We start from the raw sequence: 24,986 nt of genomic DNA on the forward strand, positions 1-24,986 counted from the left end.
GACTCAAGAATGATAATTGGTCATTTTTTCTAGTATGTAACTTCCAAGTGGTTGCAGTATGAAATCAGTGTTCTGATATAAAAAGCATTACCCATATGTGATAGCATGCTTGGTCAGCATTATTCTTCCTTTTGTTTTAATTATCTCTATATTAGCTCAATGGACCCATAGATCACAGCTACTTTGACAAATATCCTCCTGAAAAGGGAATGCCTCCAGATGAGCTATCAGGCTGGGATAAAGACTTCTGACAGAAGAAAAGTTGATTACTGCCTGTACATTACAGAAGAGGACCTCAACGATCAATAATCCAACACATTATTTTCTTTTCAGAGTATTATAATATCTTTGGAAGACCATTAGGGAAAAGAAATCCCTGCACAAGGGGAAGAGGAGAATGGTATGGATGTGATTCTGAGTTATAATGTCTCATTTAGATGCTGTGAATTGTTGATGTATTACATTCTTTGCTTTTCTCAATTGCTAGAGGCTGCCCCATTTTCCTTTCCACAATCAGAGCCATTTTTGTTAAAGTGGCAGTTTTTTCTGCGATCTATTGTTCCACTCTAATCATATCCTTCCAGTTTGAGTACTACTAACATTTAAAAAGGGTCTTGTCCTTGAATAACTAAGTCATACAAATAGAAGGAAATACAATGGTGAATTTTGGAGAGCTCCCCAGCTCTCAGAACTTCATATAAGCATGATGGCATCTTAAAATGGTGGTCTGCAGAAAGCATGGTAGCCAACAGAACCTCCTGACTTTCACCTGCTTGTAACCTGAAAGTATATTAATATGCCTCTGACATGAGTCCAGGGAGAGGCAAGATTGAGCAATAGTCAGTGGTACCTTTCCCCAAAGTAATTGAATCAATCAATCCAGTCAGATAATTATTTTCTATTGGGCAATAGAAAAAAAAGTAAAGCAAGAACTATTTTCTTTCCTTTACGATCAGCTGTGATACCTTAGAGACTTTTCAAAAGCCTTTGTTCAAGATAGTTACAAATGTGTGGTTAAATGATGCTAAAATATTTTCATAACCAAAGTAGAAAATATGCTGGAACAAAATTGTGAAGGCTTTTGCCTTCCAGTAAATAGAAAGGAGAATATATTCTAATAGGTAAGACTGCTAACTCTGAAAATCTGAGGTATTTTGAAAAATTCTGTGATTGTTGTTATTAATAAACCAAAATTGTATAGAATCATCGTTAATTATTAATCTAAATCCCATTGACAAATGTTGATGCACTGTAATCACTGCTGAGTTAATAGTTCTTTTTAAAGACATCTGAGTCATGGATGGGTTTATAAATTTAGATTGTTAAGACAGGCAAGCCACCGGAAAAGTGATAGGATTTCAGAAGTAAAAGGGACAACAGCATTCCTCCTATCCCTTCCTTGCAATCATCCAAATAATAAATAGGATAGTTTCAATAGCATGGGATCCTAGTACCTAAGAACTTCACTGGTGAATGGTTATATGTATTGACCATGATCATTCCCTTACCCTCCTTCCAAAATGAATGAGAAGCAGAGACTTTTCTGTATTTTTTAAATCTAGCAGAGTAAAAATGCTGTATAAGTTCCGGGATTATTCGAGCTTCTGGTTATATTTTCATATGATAATGTTCTATGTCAAAAGCAACCTCTACTCAGTCCCCACTCATAATTTCATCATTCAGAAAAAAGCCAGCTATATGCTTCCTTAACAAGTTAAGCTAGATAAGTGAAGCCCAATCCAGAGAGGTGCATCCTTAACAAATTAAATTTCCACATTTATAATCCTTTTGCTGAACCAAAGAGTTTTTGTTCCTGGAGCTGTATTTTTAAATATTATGTATTGTACATAGAATAATCATTTTTAAGAGGATTGACATAACCTGCTTAAAGAATTTCTAAGAGTTTTTAAAGATTTTTATTTGAATTTGGTTTATTTGTACTGTACGTTTTTCCATGTATATATTTTTAAATTACCAACATATAAAGATAGAAAATTTACATATTGGGTGGATATTAGGACTGTACAGTTATAATAGGAATGATATTCTCAAAGCAGATCAATAGTTGTAATTTTTAAAACCCTACATATATAGAAATAAAAACCAACTTAGAGTACTACAGGTTTATTTTTCCTGTGATTGACCATGCCAATGTGTTATCTTCCCATGTGATTTTTATTGTTTCCTTAGAGTACTTAAAAGATGAAGAAATGAGAGATTGAACCATTAAATAATCCCAACTCTGCTATTTACTAACTGAGTGACTTTGGGAAAGTGATTTAGGTTTTTGAGTACTAGCTTTCTCATTCATAGAAAAAGGCAGAGTAAAGTAATATTTACTTTAGAGGTTTGTTTCAGGGATTAATTAAGTTATGTAGAGAGTCTTTTGCCCGGTATCTGTGAAATAACCATTGCTGCATAGACGGGAGCTACTGTTACTGTCTCTATTAAAATTAAAGGGGCCTTAATAACCATTTAGTCCTGAATCTTATGTATCATTGGTATCTGTATGCAGAACTGTACTGATCAAATCCAGTATCTGTCTTTTTTTTTTCTTTTAAATCATGAAGTAAAAATGATTGATGAAAAACTTCGGTGTATGAGATGAAGGGTTAACCCTCACTAAAATGAAGTGCTTCGTTAAGTTAACCTAAATTTTACTTTTTGTGAATTAAAGATACACACATATAAGGAAATACAGGAAATTATCCTCATATATGCAAACCCATCATTTTCATAATCATTAAATCATTCCCACTCTCTCTTGTTAGGATATAAACTTAATTTTTCATCCTTGAGCTTCTTCCAAGTGGGACCAACTTTTCATAATTATAGGTTCTTAATGTTTTCTTAAAATATAAACACATCTGAAGAAAAGAGAGTATAGTAGTGAAAAGTAAGAGATTTAGAGAAGAAAAAAAAGACTTGGGCTTGAATTCCAGCTCTGCCCAGATTTATGTAACCTTGAACATTAAACCAGAGCTTTATTCTTCTGGAACTTGGAGATATACATTTAAAGCTTTGAAACCTTGCGCCAGAATATTATTACTAGTAGTTCATTCATAACAAACATTTGAAAATAAATATATATGTATTTTTTTGGGGCACAATAACAAATCCTTGTTCTTTATTGCTAGGCATTGTACTAGGAGTATTTATATCTTAATAGATATAAATAATCGTTCACATAAGATTCTAAAATAATTATGAATATACAGATAGTTGACTTTATTCAAAATTTTTTATTTATTGGCCTTAAACATGCATTTTTTTTAAAAAAATGCTCATTTTATTTTTTGTTTAAATTACCTGAGGGCTCCAGTATGATGATGATGATGATTATTGTTATTTATATCTTTCTCTCATTTAAAAAATTCTATATTCAGAGTGCACATGCATGTTTGTTACTTGGGTATATTGCATAATGGTGGTGATTTGGTTTTCAATGTGCCCATCACCCAAATTTAAATATACATTTTATTCACGATTTAGCTCTGATGGTTTTGCATGGCTTAGTAGCAGTTGTTATAACTGTGTAACAAATTACCCCAAAACTTAGTTGGTTAGAACAACCATTTTGTTACTTTCCTAGATTTCATGGGCCAGGAATTCAGACAACACATGACAAGGATGGCTTGTCTTTGCACCACAGTATCTGGGGAACCAGGTGGAAAGACTCAAAGACTAAAGGTGACTCAGTGGCTAGGAGCTAGAATTACCTGAAGCCTTGTTCACTCACATGTCTGCTACCTGGCTGGGACTTTTTAAAGACAGGACTTAGGACCAGGTTGCCTACACTTACCTTTTCCACAGCTTGGATTCCTCATCTAATGGCATCCTTAAACTAGTCAGATTTCTTCTGTGGCAGCACAGGGCTCCTAGAGTGAGTATTCTAGCTAACAAAGCAGAAGCTATACTATCTTTTATGAATTAGCTTTGGAAGTCAAATGACATCACTTCTCCCACACTCTGCTGGTAGAAACAAAAACCCACCCAGATTTGAGGGGAGAGAACATAGACTTAACTTCCTAATGAAGAGAATTTTAAATAATTTGTGAACAAGTTTTAAAACTGCCACAGTTCACTTCCTGGCCACACATTACTTATATTACTGCCATGTGAAAAACAAATTTATTCCCTCCCAAGAGCCTCTCTAAAAATGTCATCAGGGTCTGTCTCATGGCCCTGGGTCATGTCATCTAAATCCAATTCAAGTGAAGATGACACTCTTCAGGTGTAATTCCTTCCATACATTATTTTAGGTCTAAAATTCTGTGAAATAAGTAAATAAGTTATCTGCCTGGACACTCACACAACTGGTGGTAAAAAGCAAAGGATGACCACACCAGATACTTGGATTAGGAGGAGAGAATGGAAGGCCCAAAGCAATAACTAGCCTGTGGTAATCCTGAAATTTGGCCAGACACATGTGAGCTTTTCTCGGCTAAGGACTCACTCCCACTCCCTGTGAGTCATTGTTTATAGCTCATGGTGCCACCATTTAGAATCTTGGTTCTGCCTTCTGAGCCATCCTTCCTCTTCCATTAAATATAGCTGATTTTTCAACTGAGGAGACAGCCACTTTGATGCATGTGAAAATTTGATGGTAGAAATGCCTCTTTTCAGCTTGTTTCTTCCTCTTTATTTCAACTGATACCTTTCTTTTAAAAACTTCATGACTTTTTCATATGCAAATTCATAATCCAGTCCACTAGACAATAGCCAGTCACAAATCTTTTCTCTAAAGATGCTCTGATAAAATGCACTTAAGATTCTTAGAAGTTTTACTTTTTATGAGAGAAGTTCTGTACAGCACATGCAAGATGCCTCAAAAGATTGTTTGACGGGGTGGGGTGGGCACCTTCAAAGATGGCTTCCAGCAATCCCTGCTTATGGTAATCACGGCCTTTTATAATCCCCTCCTCTCGAGTATTGGCTGAACCTAGTGACTTCCTTCTAGCAAACAGAATATAAACAAAGTGAAGGGATGTCACTTCTGAGATCGGATCACAAGGTGACTCCGCGTATATTCTCCTGAGCCTCTCTCCCTCTCATTTGCTTGCTCCCAATGGAAGCCAGCTGCTGCAATTTGAGTAAAAGTGGCAAATAACTGAGGGAGCCTCTGGCTAACAGCCAGAAAATGAGGCCCTCAGTCAAGCAACCTGTGATGAGCCAACGCCTGTCAACAATCATATGCCTGAATTTAGAGCAGATCCTCCACTGAGTTGAGCCTTTAGATGCAACTGCTGCCCCAGCCAATACTTCGATTGCAGCCTAGTGAGAGACCATGTACCAGAGGACTCAGACAAATGATTCTGGAGTTCCTGGTCCACAGAATATGTGAAATAATAATTGTTCATTGTTTTAAACTACTAATTTGGGAAGGGAAGATTGACATAAAATGGAGGAAGAAGGATAAAATGGACAGAAGAGAAAAAAGTTGAATCCTTGAGGGAAAAACAAATTTGTAGTGACAAACTGGAACACATGAGGACAAAACTGAACCTGCATCTGTTTTTCCTAGTTGCCAGCCTTGGTCATACAGGTGACCTACAGGATAAGCTGGCACCTGTAAAATATTCCTGCTTTAGGATTTGAAGATGCTGAAGGAACATTCTAGCTGGAGCTGGCAGTGCTCTGTATCAACAAGGTGAGTCAATAGATGAGACAATGTGTATGAGCTGCAGCAGTACTTGGTCTTATATTGTCCCCTGGAATGCAAATATAGCTGCTTCTCATGCCTGCCTTTCAGATCTTATGTAAATTTCTCTTGTGAAAAGACCTAACTCAGAATCATACTGAGAAGGGAATTCTGGGAAATATATTTCTGGCTTAGCTAAATTGACACAGTACAAAGTCACTCAGTTTTAAAACTAGTAAAACATATTATATATTATTATTATTATGTAATTTATTCAGTTTGATTTGGTAATGAGATTTGCTTTCCCTCTTTCTACCCAATAATCTTTGAAATATATTTAGGGCATGGGACACATGACTCAATCAAAATCAGTGATAACAATTTGTCTCAAGTGATTTACAAGCAAGCTATAAACTGAATTAGAGCTGAAGCATTTTCAATTCTGAAAGACATAAAACCAAGATATTTTTGTTTATTTAATTGTTGGTTGCTAAATTAAAAGTGGTACAATGAAAAGTAACATGGAATTTGTTTTGATAAGTATAAACTTCCTCAGTAAGGGAAACACAAATAGACATGCATTTTGGGGGAAGAAGCAGAAGATGATGTGATAATAGAACAAACAGGACTTACTCTTCAGGCAGATGAAAGCAAGCTAGGAGTCACACTGGAACACAAGCTGATATGAGCCAACCATCCAATTCTGCTGCTTAAAATTCAGAAGGATCCTCAGATTGCTAAGTGGATCATAACATGCAAAAGCTCTAACATTGCGCTCTTCTGAATTCTGCCTGTTCAGCCTCTTTTCCTTTGATACAGGGCCTTGCTCTGTGTTCCAGCCTGGGGTGCAGTGGCACAATCACAGCTCACTGCAGCCTTGACCTCCCTGGCTCCAGCAATCCTCCCACCTCAGTCTCCCTACTTGTAGTTGGGACTACCAGCTACCCAAAAAAAAAAAAAAAAAAAAAACCAAAACAACAACAACAAAACAAAACCCCCAAAACACAACTTTATTTTGTACTTTTGGTAGAGACTGAGTTTCACCACGTTGTTCAGGCTGGTCTTGAAATCCTAGGCTCAAGCAATGCACCCACCTCAGCCTCCCAAAGGGACTACAGGCATGAGCCACTGTACCTGGCCTTAGCCTCTCTGAAGATCTTGTGCTTAGTTTTGCTTTTGGGAAATATAGTCAAAATATTAAAGTGTGCCTTTTCTCTTTGAGGGCTCATAAGGATTGCGAGTAAGGGAGACCTCTTATTCAAATGGGTGCTGAATGCCAAAAAAATTATTACATATATGTCTTAACTGATTCACTCAACAATTATGAATTTGAGCACTTATGTTCCAGGCATTGTTCTAGGTATTGAGAACACAGCAGGATAAAACTGTAGTTCTAGTAAATGCTTATATTTATTATATAACTATGTTAACAGTAATGATCTCCAGGTGGTATAATCATGCATACTTTTTCTATTATCTATATTTTCTTTGTTCCATACATTGAAATTATATAATACAAAAAAAACTTCATTAAAAAAAGAAATTTGAATCAGAAATGTAGGCTAGATATCAGATATAGTATTTTTAAAAAGGGGGGACTGTTGAACATCTATAAATTTTACTACATCACATCAGTTTATTGGCAGCAGACTAGCATAGTCTTTTTCAGGCCTCAACAGCATTCAGCACCTTTATTCACTTGAATCTTTGAGTTAAACTTTTACAGACTTCCTGGTTATGCTCTGTATTAGTCCGTTTTCATGCTGCTGACAACGACATACCCAAGACTGGGTAATTTATACAGGAAAAAGCATTTAATGAACCTATAGTTCCATGTGGCTGGGGAGGCCTCACAATCATAGCAGAAGGCAAGGAGGAGCAAGTCATCTCTTACATGGATGGCAGCAGGCAAAGAGAGAGCTTGTGCAGGGAAACTCCACCTTTTAAAGCTGTCAGATCTCATGAAACTTACTCACTATCATGAGATCATCACGGAAAAGACCTGCCCCCTTGATTCAACTGCCTACCACCAGGTCCCTCCCACATGTGGGAGTCAAGATGAGATTTGGGTGAGGACAGAGCCAAATCATATGATTCCACCCCTGGCCCCTCCAAAGTCTCATGTCCTCATATTTCAAAACCAATAATGCCTTTCCAACAGTCTCCCAAAGTCTGAACTCATTTCAGCATTAACTCAATAATCCACAGTCCAATGTCTCATCTGAGACAAGGCAAGTCCCTTCTGCCTGTGAGCTTGTAAAATCAAAAGCAAATTACTTCCCAGATACAATGGGGGTACAAGCATTGGGTAAATACAGCCGTTTCAAATGGGAGAAATTAACCAAAATGAAGGGGCTATAGGCCCCATGCAAGTCTGAAATCCAGCAGGGCAGTCAACTCTTAAAGCTCCAAAATGATCTCCTTTGATTCCATGTCTCACATCCAAGTCATGCCAATGCAAGAGGTGGGTGCCCATGATCTTTCGTAGCTCTACTCCTGTGACTTTGAAGGTACAGCCTCCCTCCCAGCTGTCTTCATGGACTGGTGTTGAGTGTCTGCAGCTTTTCCAAGCACATGGTGCAAGCTGTCAGTGGATCTACCATTCTGAGGTCTGGAGGATGGTGGCCCTCTTCTCATAGCTGCACTAGGTGGTGCCCCAGGAGGGACTCTGTGTGGGGGCTCCGACCCCACATTTCCCTTCTGCACTGCCCTAGCAGAGGTTCTCCATGAGAGCCCCGCCCCTGCAGCAAACTTCTGCCTGGACATCCAGGCGTTCCTATATATCCTCAGAAATCTATGTGGAGGTTCCCAAACCTCAATCCTTGACTTCTGTGCACTTGCAGGCTCAACACCATGTGGAAGCTGCCAAGGCTTGGGTCTTGCACTCTCTTAAGCCATGGCCTGAGCTGTACCTTGGCCCCTATTAGTCACTGCTGGAGTGGCTGGGATGCAAGGCACCAAGTTCCTAGACTGCACACAGCATGGGAAGCCTGCACCAAGCCCATGAAACCATCTTTTATTCCTAGGTCTCTAGCCTGTGATGGGAGGGCCTGCTGTGAAGACCTCTGATGTGCCCTGGAGACATTTTCCCCATTGTCTTGGGGATTAACGTTCAGTTCCTCATTACTTATGTAAATTTCTACAGCCACTTGAATTTTTTCTCAGAAAATATAATTTTCTTTTCTATCACTGTCAGGCTGCAAATTTTCCAACTTTTGGGCTCTGTTTCCCTTTTAAAACTGAATGCCTTTAACAGCACCCAAGTCTCCTCTTGAATGCTTTGCTGCTTTGAAATTTTTTTCACAAGATACTCTAAATTATCTCTCTCTAGTTCAAACTTCCACAAATCTCTAGAGCAGGGTCAAAATGCTGCCAGTCTCTGCTAAAACATAGCAAGAGTCACCTTTGCTCCAGTTCCCAACAAGTTCCTCATTTCCATCTGAAACCACTTCAGCCAGGACTTTATTGTCCATATTGCTATTAGCATTTTGGGCAAAGCCATTCAATAGTTCCAAAGTCACTTTTTGGGTATCTTTTCAGCAGTGCCACACTCTACTATTACCAATTTAATGTATTTAGTCTGTTTTCATGCTGCTGATAAAGACATGGCCAAGACTGGGTAATGGATATAGGAAAAAGCATTTAATGGACTTACAGTTGCATGTGGCTGGGGAGGTCTCACAATCATGACAGAAGACAAGGAGGAGCAAGTCACATCTTATATGGGTGGCAGCAAGAAAAGAGAAAGCTTGTGCAGGGAAACTCTGCCTTATAAAGACATCAGATTTGCTGAGCCTTATTCACTATCATGAGAACAGCATAGGAAAGACCTGCCCCCATGATTCAATTGCCTCCCACCGAGTCCCTCCGACATCAGGTGCGAATTCTCCAGTATTTGTTTTTCTGTTCCCACCTTAATTTACTTAGGATAATGGCCTCTGTTTCCATCCATGTTACTGCAAACACAAATGGACATGATCCTGCTCTTTCTTATGGCTGCATAGTATTCCATTACGTATAGGTATCACATTTCCTTTATCTAGTCCACCATTGCTGGGAATTTAGGGTGATTCCATATCTTTGCTGTTGTAAATAATGCAGTGATGAATGTATGCCTGCATGTGTCTTTATGGTAGAATGATTTGTATTCCTTTGGGTATATACCACATAATGAGATTGCTGGATCAAATAGTAACTCTGTTTTAAGTTTTTTGAGAAATCTCTAAATTGCTTTCCATAGTGGCTGAACTAATTTGCGTTCCCACCAACAGTGTATAAGTGTTCTCTCTTCTCCTCAACCTCACTAGTATCTGTTATTTTTTGCCTTTTTAATAATAGCTATTCTGGCTGGTGTGAGATGGTATCTCACTGTGGTTTTGATTTGTGTTTGTCTAATGATTAGTGATGTTGAGCATTTTTTCGTACGCTTTTTGGCTGTTTGTATGTCTTCTTTTGAGGAGTGTGTGTTTATGGTCTTTGCTCATTTAAAAAATATATTTTTTCTTCTGGACATAGGGTCTCACTCTGTCACCCAGGCTGGAGGGCAATGATGCAATCTCAACTCATTGCAAACTTGGCCTGCTGGGATCAAATGATTCTCCCACCTTAGCCTCCTGAATAGCTGAGACTACAGGCATATGGCACCACACCTGGCTAATTTTTGTATTTTTAGTAGAGATGGGGTTTCACTATGTTGGCCAGGCTGGTCTCAAAATCCTGACCTCAAGTGATCCACCCTCCTTGGCCTCCCAAAGTGTTGGGATTACAGGTGGTGAACGACTGTGCCCAGCCTGCCCATTTTTTGATGGGGTTGTTTGTTTTTCACTTGTTAATTTGTTTAAGTTCCTTATAGATTCTGGATATTAGACCTTTGTCGGTTGCATAGTTTACAGATATCTTCTCCTATTGTGTAGGCTGTTTACTTTTTTGCTAGTTTATTTCGCGGTGCAGAAGCTCTTTAGTTAAATTTTTGACTGTTTCAAAAAAATGTTTAGTCCTACTTCTACCAGACTTTGTATGCCTTGTTCCCTCACCTTTTCCCTCACCACCAGGCAGAGTATCTCCTGACAATAAATTCTCTGTGCCAAATGAATACATATTAATTAATTAATTACTTGACTGATAGAGTCCCTCAACTAACATTTTTGCGACTACTCTGTGCCAGGCACAATTCCAGCACTGGTGTTCAGCAATAAACAATATATACGTTCACCATAAAACACATAATCTAATTGCATGACAATGACAGTAAATAAAGAAAAACAGAAGGTATTACAAAATTTATCTCAACGTACAACTTGTGCATAAAAACTTTAAAAGTAGTATCTGTAGCTTATCTCATCTCTTTTGAGCTTTCACCTACTAGTTAGCCGGTAGGGAGGGGAAATGAAAAGTCTCATTCAGTTTAAAGTTGATCTAATCGAATACTTTAAGCAGTCCCTCTAGGGCAGTGGTTTTCAGATTTTGGTGTGGAACTTGATACATGCATTAAGAATCAGGCCACACCCTTTAAGGATCCTGGTTCTCTCTGAGCTTTCTTAATAACCCAGGTGGATCTGACAAGCAGCAAAGTATGAGAATCTTTGCTTTATGAAAATTTGAGTCCCTCTTAAACAAAAATGCTCAGATTATCATTTAGCATCTCTTCTAAATATGTTCCTTACCAAGATGAAGCCAATGTCAGTGCTCTAAGGCAGGATATCTACTTGGTTGCTGTTTGGCTGATACTCAAGGTCAAAGTCTATGGCTAGGGAAGCTCATCATTTGTCTCTCTGGGCTGGGACAGGGCCCAAAGCCTCCTTCATTGAGTCAGATTCTGATTGGTTATGCTAGCACTAGAGACCTTCAGGGTTTGACTATGGTGTGTTGCAATTCTAGGCAAGATTTGCTCTGGATAATTCGCTACAAACCTACCTCCTCACTACTAAGGGAATCCCCTCTGATCAGCTCCCTAGCTGGACATTCAGAGTTATAGATTCTGTTTTCACAATGTAAAAGCCAAAAGGATTCATGATAATTATAGCTCAGGGCCTCCTGCTGCTCAGCTATGCTGCACCCTCAATATTACTGTGCTACAGTTGCCTCAGGGAAGCCTGTGAGGAGCCACAAACACAGGAAAGTGGGGATTTTTTTTCCTTTCCCTTTCCACAGTTTCCCGAGGGTAGAAAAGTGCAGGCTTTCCTCCTCTTTCTGCTATGTCTGGACTTCCCTTAGATACGTAAAACTCTCTTGTCTCTTCCACAAAGCCTGATCCTTTATAAGCTGAAGGAGGAGATATAGGAATTTAGATAACCCTTTCTGAGGACCAAAGCTTGTCCTTTGAATTTTAAAAGCTAAATGTTTCCTAGGACTTTCTCAGAGCAATCCTACTGGAACTAATCCTGTCGGCAGGTGGATGATTCCAGAAAAGAGCCAAGATTTATTCTTGGTAAGCAAAGGCAAGATCACATTAATAATTTAAAAAGAGAATTATTTCCCCTTTGCAAAAATAAATAAAGCAGAAACTTTCATCACTGTGATAAATGCTATTAATACAATTAAACAGGATCGTGGGATAGAATGCTGCTGAGAAGAGGTGAGAACGGCTTTGAATAAGTGGTAAAGAAATGCCTTCCTGAGTCAGTGACATTTGAGCTGAAACCTGAATGATGAAAAAGAAACAGGCTTGAGACAGTCTAGGATAAAGTGTTCCAGGCAGAGAAATCAAATGCAAAAGCTGTGGGGTATTAATGAAATTGGCATGTTTCAGAAACAGAAAGCAGTCCTGTAAGTTTCCAGAATTGTGAGAGCTCAGAGAGGTAGACAGGCCCAGATTGTGAGTCTCATAGGCCACAGTAAAGAGTTTGGTTTTATCCCAAATGAAATATGAAGCCATTTGATTTTTTTTTTTTTCTTTTGGAGCAGAGGAGGGATCTGATTTATGGTTTTGAATGATCACTCTGGTAGCCATGCTAGGATGAAACATAGATTGAAGAATGAAGGAAGCAGGCAGTTGAATTACTTAATTCAGGGGAAAACTGATGAGGGCTGGCTCAGACTAGAGTGTCAGGTGGGTCACGGACAAAGAATACTGGGTAGACTGGAACTGTGTTTGGAGAGAGAGGTGATGAGATTGGATGTGAGAGTGATGGAGAGAGAGGAAATAAGCAAGGACAATCCTTGGGGTTTTCAAGGTCTTAAGTTGGTATTTGAATGTACACAAATATGTATGTATGTACATATGTATGTGTGTGTGTGTCTGTGTATGTGTGTGTAAAATATCCTTTCTTCTAATAACGTTTGCGGACTGTGGTCTCAGTTATTTTTCAAGTAGAGTTGCAGATATTGGTGATTACAATTTTATGAGGTAAAACAAAAAGAAAGAAGAATCACATTTTAAGTACTTCTGTGACAGCAGGGCACTGAGTACTTTATATACGTTATCTCACTTGACATTTTTGCCTCCATTTTATGTAGTTATTATTATTACCATATGTTAAGTTGGTGCAAAAATAATTGCAGATTTTGTCATTAATTTCAATGGCAAAATCCGCAGTTACTTTTGCACCAACTTAATAATAAATGTGGAAGCTTGACCCAAGTTGGAAAAAAATTAGCACACTTCAAGGACTTATTCAACTAACATTTTTAAAGGACCCACTGTGTGCATGATATTTATTGTTGTTACTCAGAATGGGTAGCATCATTTCTATCACTATGACCATTTATGGGGAATAAAAGAGTTTTAAATAATCATTGTTGTGTGGTATATTTTTGTAGTCAAAATTGCTTAAAACAAAAGACCTTGCATTTCATGAACTAACTATAATATGTAATAGCTATGGTCAAAAATATTCTCACGTATGCATCATACTGGGACGTCAGTCAAAATATCTATATTATGTACAAGCAGTGCTGTTAAGGTTTTAGATGATGGAATGTGATCAGAGTGGGAGAGTTTTGAACTTAGCTTTTTATCTCTCTTCATTCAAAGTTCAACTTCTGCTACGTTTCAAGTTTAACAGAGTTGGGAATACTAGCTCTTTCTTTTTTATCCTTTAGCCTATTTTTATTTAATTTTTTCTTACATTGAAATTCAACATTCACTCAATAAACATGTTTGAGCACCTATCGTATATACAATAATCCATAGAGCAACTGAAATCAAATACCACAAAGAATTTCTTGGTTATGGTTGTGATTTCATATTACATATTAATGACTTGGCCTTGATTCAGTACAATTTTTATATTACGGGGAATATTGGATATCATATAAAAAGAATCATTGTTTAATATTAAGGGGAATAGAATAAAATTTAAACTTTACGGTTACTACAAATGTTAAATATATTTGCATACAAAAAGAGAGAAAAGACCAAAAGAAAATAACAAAAAAAAATGTTGACCTCTGAGTTGCAGAAAAATAGATTATTTTCCATGCTTCCTACCTTCTCAATATTTCTCTAAATTATTGAAAACATATGCAATAAAAATTTTGGTCATGAGAAAGATGACCTTTTTTTGTGCGGTAAGAGCACTTAACCTGAGATCTACCCTCTCAAGTTGTTAAGTGCATAATACAGCAATATTACCTATAGGCAACTTGTTGTACAGCAGATCTCTAGAAGGTATTCATCTTGCAAAACTGAGACTTTACATTTGTTGAATAGCAACTACTCATTTCCTCTTTGCCCCAGCCCACGTAACCACCATTCTACTGTTTCTTTGAGTTCAACTATTTTAGATACTTCCTATGAGTGGAACAATGCAGTTTTTGTCCATCTGTGACTGTCTTATTTAATTTACCATAGTGTCTTCCAGATTCATCAGTGTTGTCACGTGTAGCAAACTTTTCTTCTTTCATAAGGCTGAATGATTTTCCATTATATGTACATACCACATTTTCTTTATCCATCCATTCCTCAATGGACATTTAGGTTGTTTCTCTATCCTGGCTATTGTGAATAATGCTGAAAGGAGCATGGAAATGGAGATATCTCTTTCAGATCCTGATTTTAATTCTTTTGGATGCATATCTGGAAGGGGATTGCTGGCTCATGTAGTAATTCTATTTTTTTTTTTGTTTTTTGTTTTTTGTTTTTTGTTTTGAGAAATCTCTATGTTGTTTTTCATAGCAACGGCACCATTTTACATTCCCAAAAATAGTATACAAAGGTTCACATTTCTCCATATCCTCACCAACAATGGTTATTATTATTTTTTGATAATAGCCATCCTAAAAGGTGTGAGGTGATTTCTTATTGTGGATTTGACTTGCATTTATCTGATGATTAGTGATATTGAGTATCTTTTCATATACCTGTTAGTCATTTGGATGTCTTCCTTAGAGAAATATCAGTTCCAGTCTTGCCCACTTTTCATTGGGTTATTTGTTTTTTTCCTATTGAGTTGTAGGATTCAAATAAATAAAATCGGAAATAAAAAAGTGGACATTACGATTCATGACACAGAAATAAAAAGGACCACAAAAACTACTATAAACAATTATGCACCAACAAACTGGTAATCTAGAAGAAACAGATAAATTCCTAGACTCATACAGCTTACTGGAACTGAACCATGAAGAAACAGAAAACATGGACAGACTAATAAGCAAGGAGACTGAATCATCAATCAAAACTTCCAAGCAAAGAAAACCACAGAACCACATGTCTTCACTGGTGATTCTACCAAACATTGAAAGAAGAGCAAACACCAATCTTTTCCACGACTCCAAAATAATTGAAGAAAAGGGAACATTTACAAACGTATTTTGAGTCCGTCATTACTCTGATACCAAATCCAGACAAAAACCTCACAAGAAAAGATCATCACAGGCCCAAATGTCCTTGATTAACAAGAATCCTCAACAGACTACTGGCAAATCGAATTTGACAGTACTTTAAAAGGATGGTACACCATGACTAGGACCATACATCATGTACCACACAACATGGGGTTCATCTTTGGGGTGCAAGGATGGTATGATACGCAAATCAATTAATGTGAAACACTACATTAAAATAATGGAGAATAAAAATCACATGATCATTTTCATGATGCAGAAAAAGGGTTTGACAAACCTTAATAGTCTTTCACTATAAAAACTGAAAAAACTAGATGTAGAAGGAATTTACCTCTACATAATAAAGGTCACATATGATAAACTCACAGCTCACATTATAGTAGATGACAAAATCTGAAAGTTTTCCTCTAAGATTAGGAAAAAGATGAAGATTCTCACCCTCACCACTTCTATTCCATATAGTATTGGAAGTACTAGCCAGATCATTTAGGCAAGAAAAATAAATGAAAGGCACCTAAATTGAAATGGAAGAAGTAAAATTGTCTCTGTACATGACTTGGTCTCATATAGAAAAGCTTAAAGACTCGACAAAACAAACAAAACAAAACAGAAAAACAAAAAACCTGTTAGAAGTCATTTAAAAAGTAAGTATAATTGTAATATACAAAATCAAGATATAAAAATCAGTTGTGTGTTTATACACTACTAACAAACTCTCTGAAAAGGCAATTAAGAAAACAATCTTGATGCTTATTTAAAGCATCAAAAAGACAAAAATATTTAGGAATACATTTCACCAAGGAGATGAAAGATTTGTACACTGAAAAAATAGAAAACATTGATGAAAGAAATGGAAGAAGACATAAATGAATAGAAAGAAATTCCACATAAATGGGTTAAAAGATTTAAAATGCCCATACTAGCCAAAACAATCTACAGATTCAATGCAGTCCCTATCAAAATCCAATGGCATTATTTGCAGAAATAGAAAAAAACACTTATAAAATGTATATGGAAGTACAAAAGATCTTGACTAGCCAAAGTAATCTTAAGAAAGAGCAAACCTAGAGGCATCACACTTTCTGATTTCAAGATCTATTACAATGCTACAATGATGAAAAGAGTACAACATTAACATAAAACAGACATACTGACCAATGGAACAGAACAAGGAGCCCAGAAATAAAACCATACTTAAAAGATTAATTGATTTCTGACATGCTTGACAAGGGTACCAAGCATGAACAATGGGGAAGAATAGTCTTTTCAACAAATGGTGTTGAGAAAACTGGATATCCACATTGAAAATAATAAAACTGGATATGTAGAAACAAATTAGAAATCCATATAAGCCATTCTGAGAAATCAGACTACCAGGAAAATCCTGTTAAGTATAAGCCAATCATATCACTTCTCTCTACAAAATCCTGTGATGACTTCCCTTCTCACTCAAGAGGAAAAGCCAAAATAATTCGTATCTAATAGCCTAGCCCATTCCACTTCCATCTCTGTTACCTGTCTGACTTGATGTCCTGCTTTTCTCTCTCACTCACTCCATTCCAATCACATTGGTCCCCTTGCTCTTCCTCAAACATGGCAGGTATACTCTCATTTTGCATGCACTTCTTTCTCTTCCAGGAATTTAAGTATTTACCTCCAGGTATTTACCTCTCTTTAAGTTTTGACTCAAATCTAACCGTCTTAGTGTGTTTTTTCTTGATGACCTATTTAAAATTGCAACCCCTCTAGTACTCTTTATCCTTCTTCTCCTTGTTACTTTTTCCATAGCATGTATGACTCTCTAATGTAACATAATATACATTTTATATATTTATCTACATATTTTTCTTAGTTTCTGTCTCCCTCCAGTAGAGTGTAACTTTGATAAGGACAGGGTGCTGTATCCCTGGTGTGTAGAAAAATGCTTCATGTATTATGGGCAATTAGCAAACGTTCTTGGATGAATGAATGAATTTTAGGTGAGGTAACTGAACCTAGAAGAGTTAAACAACTTCACCCAGTGTTGCCAAACTTCATCACAGCCTCCATCTTCTGATTCTGTTGTCCAATATATCTTTCAGCATACAGTTTTACTCTTATAATATCTGCATACTAAATTAAATATGAATTTTTTGTGGTTGTCTGCTACTTATAAATGCTTACAAATGAATAGATTTATTTTCTTATACAAAGACCACAGAATTTAGAGTATGGCTTTGACTTGTTGATTTCTCAAATAATCCCTTTGTAGGATTTGACTGTTTTCTTTCTTTTTTTTTTTTTTTTTTTTTTTTGAGATGGAGTCTCGCTCTGTCGCCCAGGCTGGAATGCAATGCAATGGCGTGATTTCAGCTCACTGCAACCTCCACCTCCCGGGTTCAAGCAATTCTCCTGCCTCAGCCTCCCGAGTAGTTGGGACTACAGGTGTATGCCACCACACCCGGGTAATTTTTGTATTTTTAATAGAGACAGGGTTTCACCATGTTGGCCAGGCTGGTCTTGAGCTCCTGGCCTCAAATGATCCACCCACCTCAGCCTCCCAAAGTGCTGGGATTACAGGCGTGAGCCACTGCACCGGGCTGTTTTCGTTTTTTAAGTAAATCAATGCTAGAACCTAACATAGGCCCTAAAAATTTCAAATCAGCATGTTAAGCAGAAGAGCACATCAGACCAAATTGTGCACAGATATACAGAACTTCACTTTCATGTATTTAATGTAAATGTCCAATTTACAGCAAATTTAGGGAATGTGTGATAAAAATTTTCATTTTTTTATCATATTAACATTATCTAACATTCTGACTTTCACTTCAAGCTGCAAGGTCCAACCTGTCCTCATACAATTTTGCCTGAGAATTTTAGTGTTTATCAAGGTATTAGGGAGGGAGAAAATAAAGTGTTAGACTATTTTCCTACCTGAACTGTGTATGTCAAGATGAAACCTATAGGGGTAGGCAACATTATATAATTTTATAAGTATCAAAAATATACAAGGTGACTTAACCTGAGAGCTTACTGTTTTGCAGGTCAAATTTATGGGACCCTATGACTAATTGGTTAAATGATGGGCTATCTCCCCAAATCTGTGTTTTAAATATCTCAATCATTCTCAAGTGAACTGATGAACCTATGTGAATATTGATTCAGGGGAGCCCTGTAACATTTGTTACAAACTTGAGCTGTTTAAAGGAGACAATATTTAGACATATTAGTATGTATCTATAAGGTATTTTCTCTGTTTTGAAATAAGAATTAGGTTTACTTGATTGATGGTGAGCATCCTGGTGAAGCTTGGCAATTCATTTTTTGTGCAAGTGATAAGGAATGAATTTAATTTTAAACAGTGAGTGCTCAGCAATTTTTAAATTATAAAATGCTGTTCCTTGTTCTCTCTTACTTTCAACCATGTCTCACTCACGTTTATATGTGATGAATTTGCATGGGTTTGTCTTTCTCTTTGCTGTGAATGAATTATCTGTTTGTGAGGCTCTTCAGTGGAATTTTGAAGCTGCACTTAGATAATGATAGACTCTCTCTCCGTCTCTTTCTCCTATATCTTTATTGCTTTTAAAGAGAAAGAGTGTTCTAAACATTCCTGTCCTCAGTCAAATATTTCTGGGTTCGATGAGTTTGATGGGTTTGTTACAAGCTGTGTAAATTCAAGAAGTATTCAAAGCATAGAAAAAGATGACAAATGCTAAATTTCCTATGTCCTCTGTGACTGAACAACAAATAATGTGACAAAAGGTACCCCTGAATCTATTTCCTGAAAAAGTTTTAATCGAACATAAGATCAAAAGGAGCTCCATTCTAGATCCACTTGGCATTTAATACTTTAGATTAGATTAAAGAGTAAAGCCATTTCTTGATGTTTCCTATTTCAGTGTAGCAACAGCCATCACCAGACAAATGCAATCGTTCAGAATTCTTTTTGGGCAGAAATAAATGACGCCGAGAACAGGGATGTGCAGATTATTTTCTCTCAGAAAACAAAAAGAGAGAGAGAGAGAGAGAGAGAGAGAGAGAGATTATATGAACATCTAAATGTAACTTCAAAATTCCACTGAAGAGCCTCACTAATGTCTGGAATCATTGGAAGAGAGGGCTGCCTAAAAACTATTTCTGCACAGTAGCAAGGTCACATTCTGGTTAACCTGGGAGGGGTCACTGGGTCCACGCAGAAGCTAGGATGCAATAAGCAAGCAGTCTTGTCTCTTCAGGCTAATAGCTGCACTCCCTCTAGTGGTCACAATAATGAACTGAGATCTAGAGGCTTGAATACTTTAAACCAAGGTAGATAGACTGGCACTGTTCTCTAGAGGTGGCTGCTGCTTCTGGCAGAGCATCTAAGAGTGACCAAACAAAGAGCCTCTGGGCCTCTCTATATCAGATACTTTGATACCTCCCGTTTTGTCAAGCAGGAGTCTGTTGTAGCTGAGGTCTTTGTAGGCCAGGAGTGTTTTTGCTCAGTTGAAGCCAGTCTCACACTGACGTCTGCTGTATGGCGCATTTTATTATTAATATTATTTAAAACAAGAGAAGATAGTGGAAAGTGTACTGAATGGAGTGTCAGGAATATTGCCTCTGCTTTGTGACCTCGGGCAGGTCCATGAGACTCAACCTCTGTGTGACAGTGGTTTTCATGTCTAAGACCCCAGGGTGGCCGGGCGCGGTGGCTCAAGCCTGTAATCCCAGCACTTTGGGAGGCCGAGACGGGCGGATCACGAGGTCAGGAGGTCGAGACCATCCTGGCTAACACGGTGAAACCCCGTCTCTACTAAAAAAAACAAAAAAACAAAAAAACAAAAAAACAAAACAAAACAAAAAAAAAACTAGCCGGGCGAGGTGGAGGGCGCCTGTAGTCCCAGCTACTCAGGAGGCTGAGGCAGGAGAATGGCGTAAACTCGGGAGGCGGAGCTTGCAGTGAGCTGAGATCCGGCCACTGCAGTCCAGCCCGGGCGACAGAGCGAGACTGCGTCTCAAAAAAAAAAAAAAAAAAAAAAAAAAAAAAAAAAAAAAAGACCCCAGGGTGAAATGCAAAGCTTTTCTTCATTCGTTTATTTCATGCTAACCAGGTGCTAGGCTGAGTGCTTTGTGAGGCTCAAAGGGTTTCAAGCTCAAGGGAAAAGATAAAATTTTAATGTAAATATCTAAAATACATTATAGGAAGTACTAAATTTCATACCAGAAGGCCACAAGAGAATACTAAGGGTATGATAAGTACCTGAAGGTGGTAGGCCTGAGGAGGTGTCATGAATATTGATCTGTATCTATGTGAATATTGTCTCTCTGTCTATTCTCTGTTTGTGTATAAATGTTTAAACACAATATATAATTATATTAATGTATGCATATATAATATATGCATGTATAGTCAATAAAATGAAACCCATAATTGATAAAAAGAAAGATGACCACTTGGGGGAAGAGGTTTAGCAACATGAACAGCAGATAAAACTTCTATATTGTTAATGCATAAGGAACTCTTACAAATGAATAAAAAAGTTCAAATGTTTTGGTGACAAAATGGGAAACGGATATAAACATGCCCTTCTCAAAAAAAAGAACTACAGATTCCCAAAAATATGTTGCAAATACATCTAAGAATACTAGGAAATAGATGATTTAAATTAAATTTTAGTTAAATTATTTTAAAATATTATTTATTATTCAATTGAATAGATTTAATTGTAACTAACAATAAAATTAAAAATTCTGATTAAAGCAGTAATATTTGAAAAGTTTGATGATCACTAGTATTGGCAAGGCCATGGAGTAAACAGGCTTTTAGACACTGATGAAGGGAGTATATATTGGTACTCCATCTGGAGAAAAGGCTGGTGATGAGTCAAAATGTAAAAGATTTGATTTTTAGGGGTATATCTAAAAAAAAAAAAAATAACAAACAAACCTGAATGAACAACTACACAGAGCTGTCTGCGTAATCATCTTCATTTTAGCAGTTTGTGTAATAGCAACAGAAACAGAAAACAACCAACCAACCCCAAATAACTTGCTCTTTGGGAGTGGTTAAGTAATTGGGGAAGAGCCACATGATAGAGCATTTCACTATAAAGAAAATTTCTGTAGATCTACATTTATAACATAAAAATACTTATAATATGTTATGGAGAAAATAGCTTATAAAAGATATGTATAATATGCCACTATTTTATTAAAATAGTGAACTGTGTGTGCATGTGAATTAGCATGGAAAAACATCCAGAAAATATACTTTAAAAAACATTATTACGTTGCTCACTCAGTGCTGAGATTACAGGCAATTTTTACTTTCTTTTTACACCTTTCTCTCTTGTCTGTATTATCTACAATTATGAAAAATTACTTTTATTACTAGGCAAACCAATTAAGCAAGTTTTATTGAGGATGAGAAAGCCTGAGCAACTGGGGCAAATTCCCATGAAAATCCCTAACTACATCTTCCACAGTGCAGTGTTTCCTAATCTGAAAGTACAATTTCCTGCTTCAGTTTATAGCACTGCAGAGGTAAATAAAGGGACTAACAAAAGAGATGCGTCTTTTCACAGACCATAAAAGTTCCATTTCATTGGTGAAAAATTCTCTTTTCGCATCCCTTAGGCACTATATTAAGCCTCCATATGGATGAAGGTAAAAAGGACACTTGCAAACACACAAAGACCCTCCCTGAAGGAAGTATAATGACAGAGAGCTTACCTGGTCAGGACACATCGCCCTCTGCCAATAGTCAGCCCCCTAATGAGCCTGGTGTGTGTGCTGTCGTCAGCATCAAGGTGTGAGAGCTAAAGAAATGGCCAGTGAGAGTTAAGCCTAGGGGAACTGGGTATGACTGGTGACTGTGCAGGCGTTTCATGGGCTCAATGATGGTCATGACTGCTTATCTTAGAGCTCACATCCTGATGTCTCCCCACTAGGCAGGTAGCACATTATCCACAGCCCCTTTAAGGATGCCCTTCTCTACTCTTGAATGTTGTTGTCAGACTTACTCTATCTGCTGCCACAGTGGAGGAGCCAGACAGCCTTGTGCTTGAATCCTAGCATTACCATTATGTGATCCTTGGGCAAGAAACTGAACTCTCTAAAACCTCAGTTTCCTCACCTATAGAGCAGAGATAATCCCATTCCATTAACTTCTTGTGAAGATGAGGGGACATAAAGTATAGTGCCTAGCACACAGTGTTCCAGAAATGAAAAATAAACCATTTCTTGTATTTTAAAGCAAAGTGGTTATTTACTTCCATTAGTCATAAGTTGAGTGACCAAATAATTTATTAAACAAATGAGATCACCTGTGACAGTGAAAAGGTGTGCTTTGGTTATGCTGAGGCAAAGTGTAATCTGAAGCTGGCGTGGGCAAATTGAGATGGATGGTCATTCTAGTTATAAGGTTCTTCATTTGATTTTCTGAAATTGTACAATGTTTACAGCAGTCGTGCTTTATTATCAGCACTGAATCTACGTGACTTCTCTAGGGGACAGAGGTTGTGAGAACGTGAGAATTCCCTGAGTACATATCCACAGTGCACTTTATTGCTTTACTATTATTTGCAAACACAGCAATGTTTCCATGGTATGTTATTTGACTTTGTGTCTCTAGTGCCTAGCATACTGTACATGCTAAATAAATGTTTAGTGAATTCATGACCAGATGCCCTGGAAATATTAGGCTCAGATGCCAGGAAATGGCCCCAGCACTTTCCGGGTGGTTCGTAGCAGTGAGCCCAGCTTTCTGGTGGCTGGATAATTGTACTCTTATGATCAGCCTAAGGCAGCAACAATCATCGTGGCTGTCTCTTCCGTGAAGAATAGAGGTTGCTGATTGCTGCTTTTCATAAGATGTTCTGGGGATTTCCGAAGGGACTGGGAGATCGCCTTGACATCCTGTGGTGTCACTCTGCTCTGCTTGTTGAATCACGTTATAGGTACTGGGCTGTGAATTCTTTGAGAGCAAGCATCAAAATTGTTTTGTGTATGCTTGTGTTCCCAGCCCAGATAGCATACTGAACACAGAACTTAATAAATATTTGTGGAAAAAAATAAATAAAAATGGTAATCATGAAATAATTATGAAATAAAAAATCAAAAAATAAATGGGCAGAGCATTGTAATTTTTCCTAGAAATTCACTTATCTTTAGGCCTCATTTTCTTATCTATAAAATGGGAAAAATAAGCTCACAGAATAACATAATGCATGTCCATCACCATGAGTCATTAGCACTATTAATAGTGGCTATGCTATTAGCTTTGGATTCAGAAGACTGGAGTTTGACTATAACTTTTATTAACTGTTAGATCTTGAAAGTTACTTAGCTTTTCTAAGTCTCAGTTTCCGCTGCTGTAAAGATTAAACTAGATGTTGTGAAAAAATTAGTATTATCTATTGCTCAATAAGTGGAAGACATCAATATTGTTATTCATGTCTAAAGTTGTTTTAAGGTCTTAGAATTTCATATTTTTGTTTCTATTATTTACATAACATCTGTAAAATAAAAGAGTACCATTAACATTCTTATTCACAATGAGAAAGCCAGGAAGATTTATTAAGTTTGGATTATTGGGAATTGAGAGTGAATTGATAGATATGATGCGTAGAAACAAACAGTAACTGAAAGTTGTATTGTATTTTAAGGTGCACAAAATATTTTCACAACCACAAGGTTCACAACACAGGAATAAGCTATCTGGTGTTGGTATGTTTGTGTGCATGACCATGGATTGCATTTGTTCCTCATCACATTATTAGGGAGCTCCCATGAACACTAGAAGCCATGTGTAACTCATTTACCTGGCTGACTTGAGAGGAATTTGATAGCTTCCAAAAGTTTCCACTCTCCTCCCTAGCCAGGAAATCAGAATGCAGGTGCATCAGAGAGACTGAAGAAAGTGTAATGTAGTTTTGTCAGGTGTAGGGGGGAATATTTGGAGAGAAAATTTCTGTAACTGTGTGTGTGTGTGTGTGTGTGTGTGTGTGTGTGTGTGTGTGTGTGCATGCTCTTTCTGCATTCAATGACAAATGCTGTTTCTGCATTCAATGAGAGAGACAGTGGAGAAAAAAATTGTAATGACTCATTCTGAGCCATGGAAGAATTTCGAAGCAAGTGCTAGAACTCTTTACTCTCCCGTCTTTAGAAGTCTCTCATTTATTTATTTACTGGTTTCTCAAACAGAATTTCTGAACACTTGTCAACTCTAACACTTTGTGTATCATCTTCTTGATTACTTATTGCTCACAGTTTCCATTTCAAACATCTTATTTCAGTTATTAAGTTTCTACTTAAAACTAGGTTGGAAGCAAGAATGAATAATTCAGTACTCATTTTCTTTATCCATTTCTTTCTGTAGATAAGATATTGAGAAGAAAATTCTAAAGCATCCTACACATTTTGAAAAACATAACTAAGATATATTTCATGCACATGATCTGTGAGTTCCATTCTAAGTGCCAGATACATTAACACTTCTGGTCAGTTGGCAGACACTTCTGTATCTTGAAAAGCTAAAAAAATTTGTTTTTAATGTTTTAGAGGAACACAAGTTCTTCAGAATACAGAAAGCAAG

At 37.2% G+C, this 24,986-nt stretch overlaps 1 protein-coding gene across 4 annotated transcripts in view; it reads left to right on the top strand.

The window, feature by feature from the left end:
- PRKG2 (protein kinase cGMP-dependent 2) overlaps positions 1-2,595 on the top strand; it is a 118,231-nt gene extending 115,636 nt beyond the window's left edge. For 2 of the 4 annotated variants that reach the window (XM_030917854.1, XM_010354113.2), the window contains exon 19: positions 156-2,583. In XM_030917854.1, coding sequence (XP_030773714.1) covers positions 156-251 — 96 coding nt within the window. In that variant the 3' untranslated portion in view covers positions 252-2,583. Of the gene's footprint in view, positions 1-155 lie in introns of all 4 variants that reach the window. The other 2 variants (XM_010354112.1, XM_010354114.1) reach the window with 2 other exon arrangements.
- The last annotated feature ends 22,391 nt before the right edge of the window (positions 2,596-24,986 follow it).

This window comes from Rhinopithecus roxellana, chromosome 2 (genome assembly GCF_007565055.1).
Source record: "Rhinopithecus roxellana isolate Shanxi Qingling chromosome 2, ASM756505v1, whole genome shotgun sequence".
NCBI lineage: Eukaryota > Metazoa > Chordata > Mammalia > Primates > Cercopithecidae > Rhinopithecus > Rhinopithecus roxellana.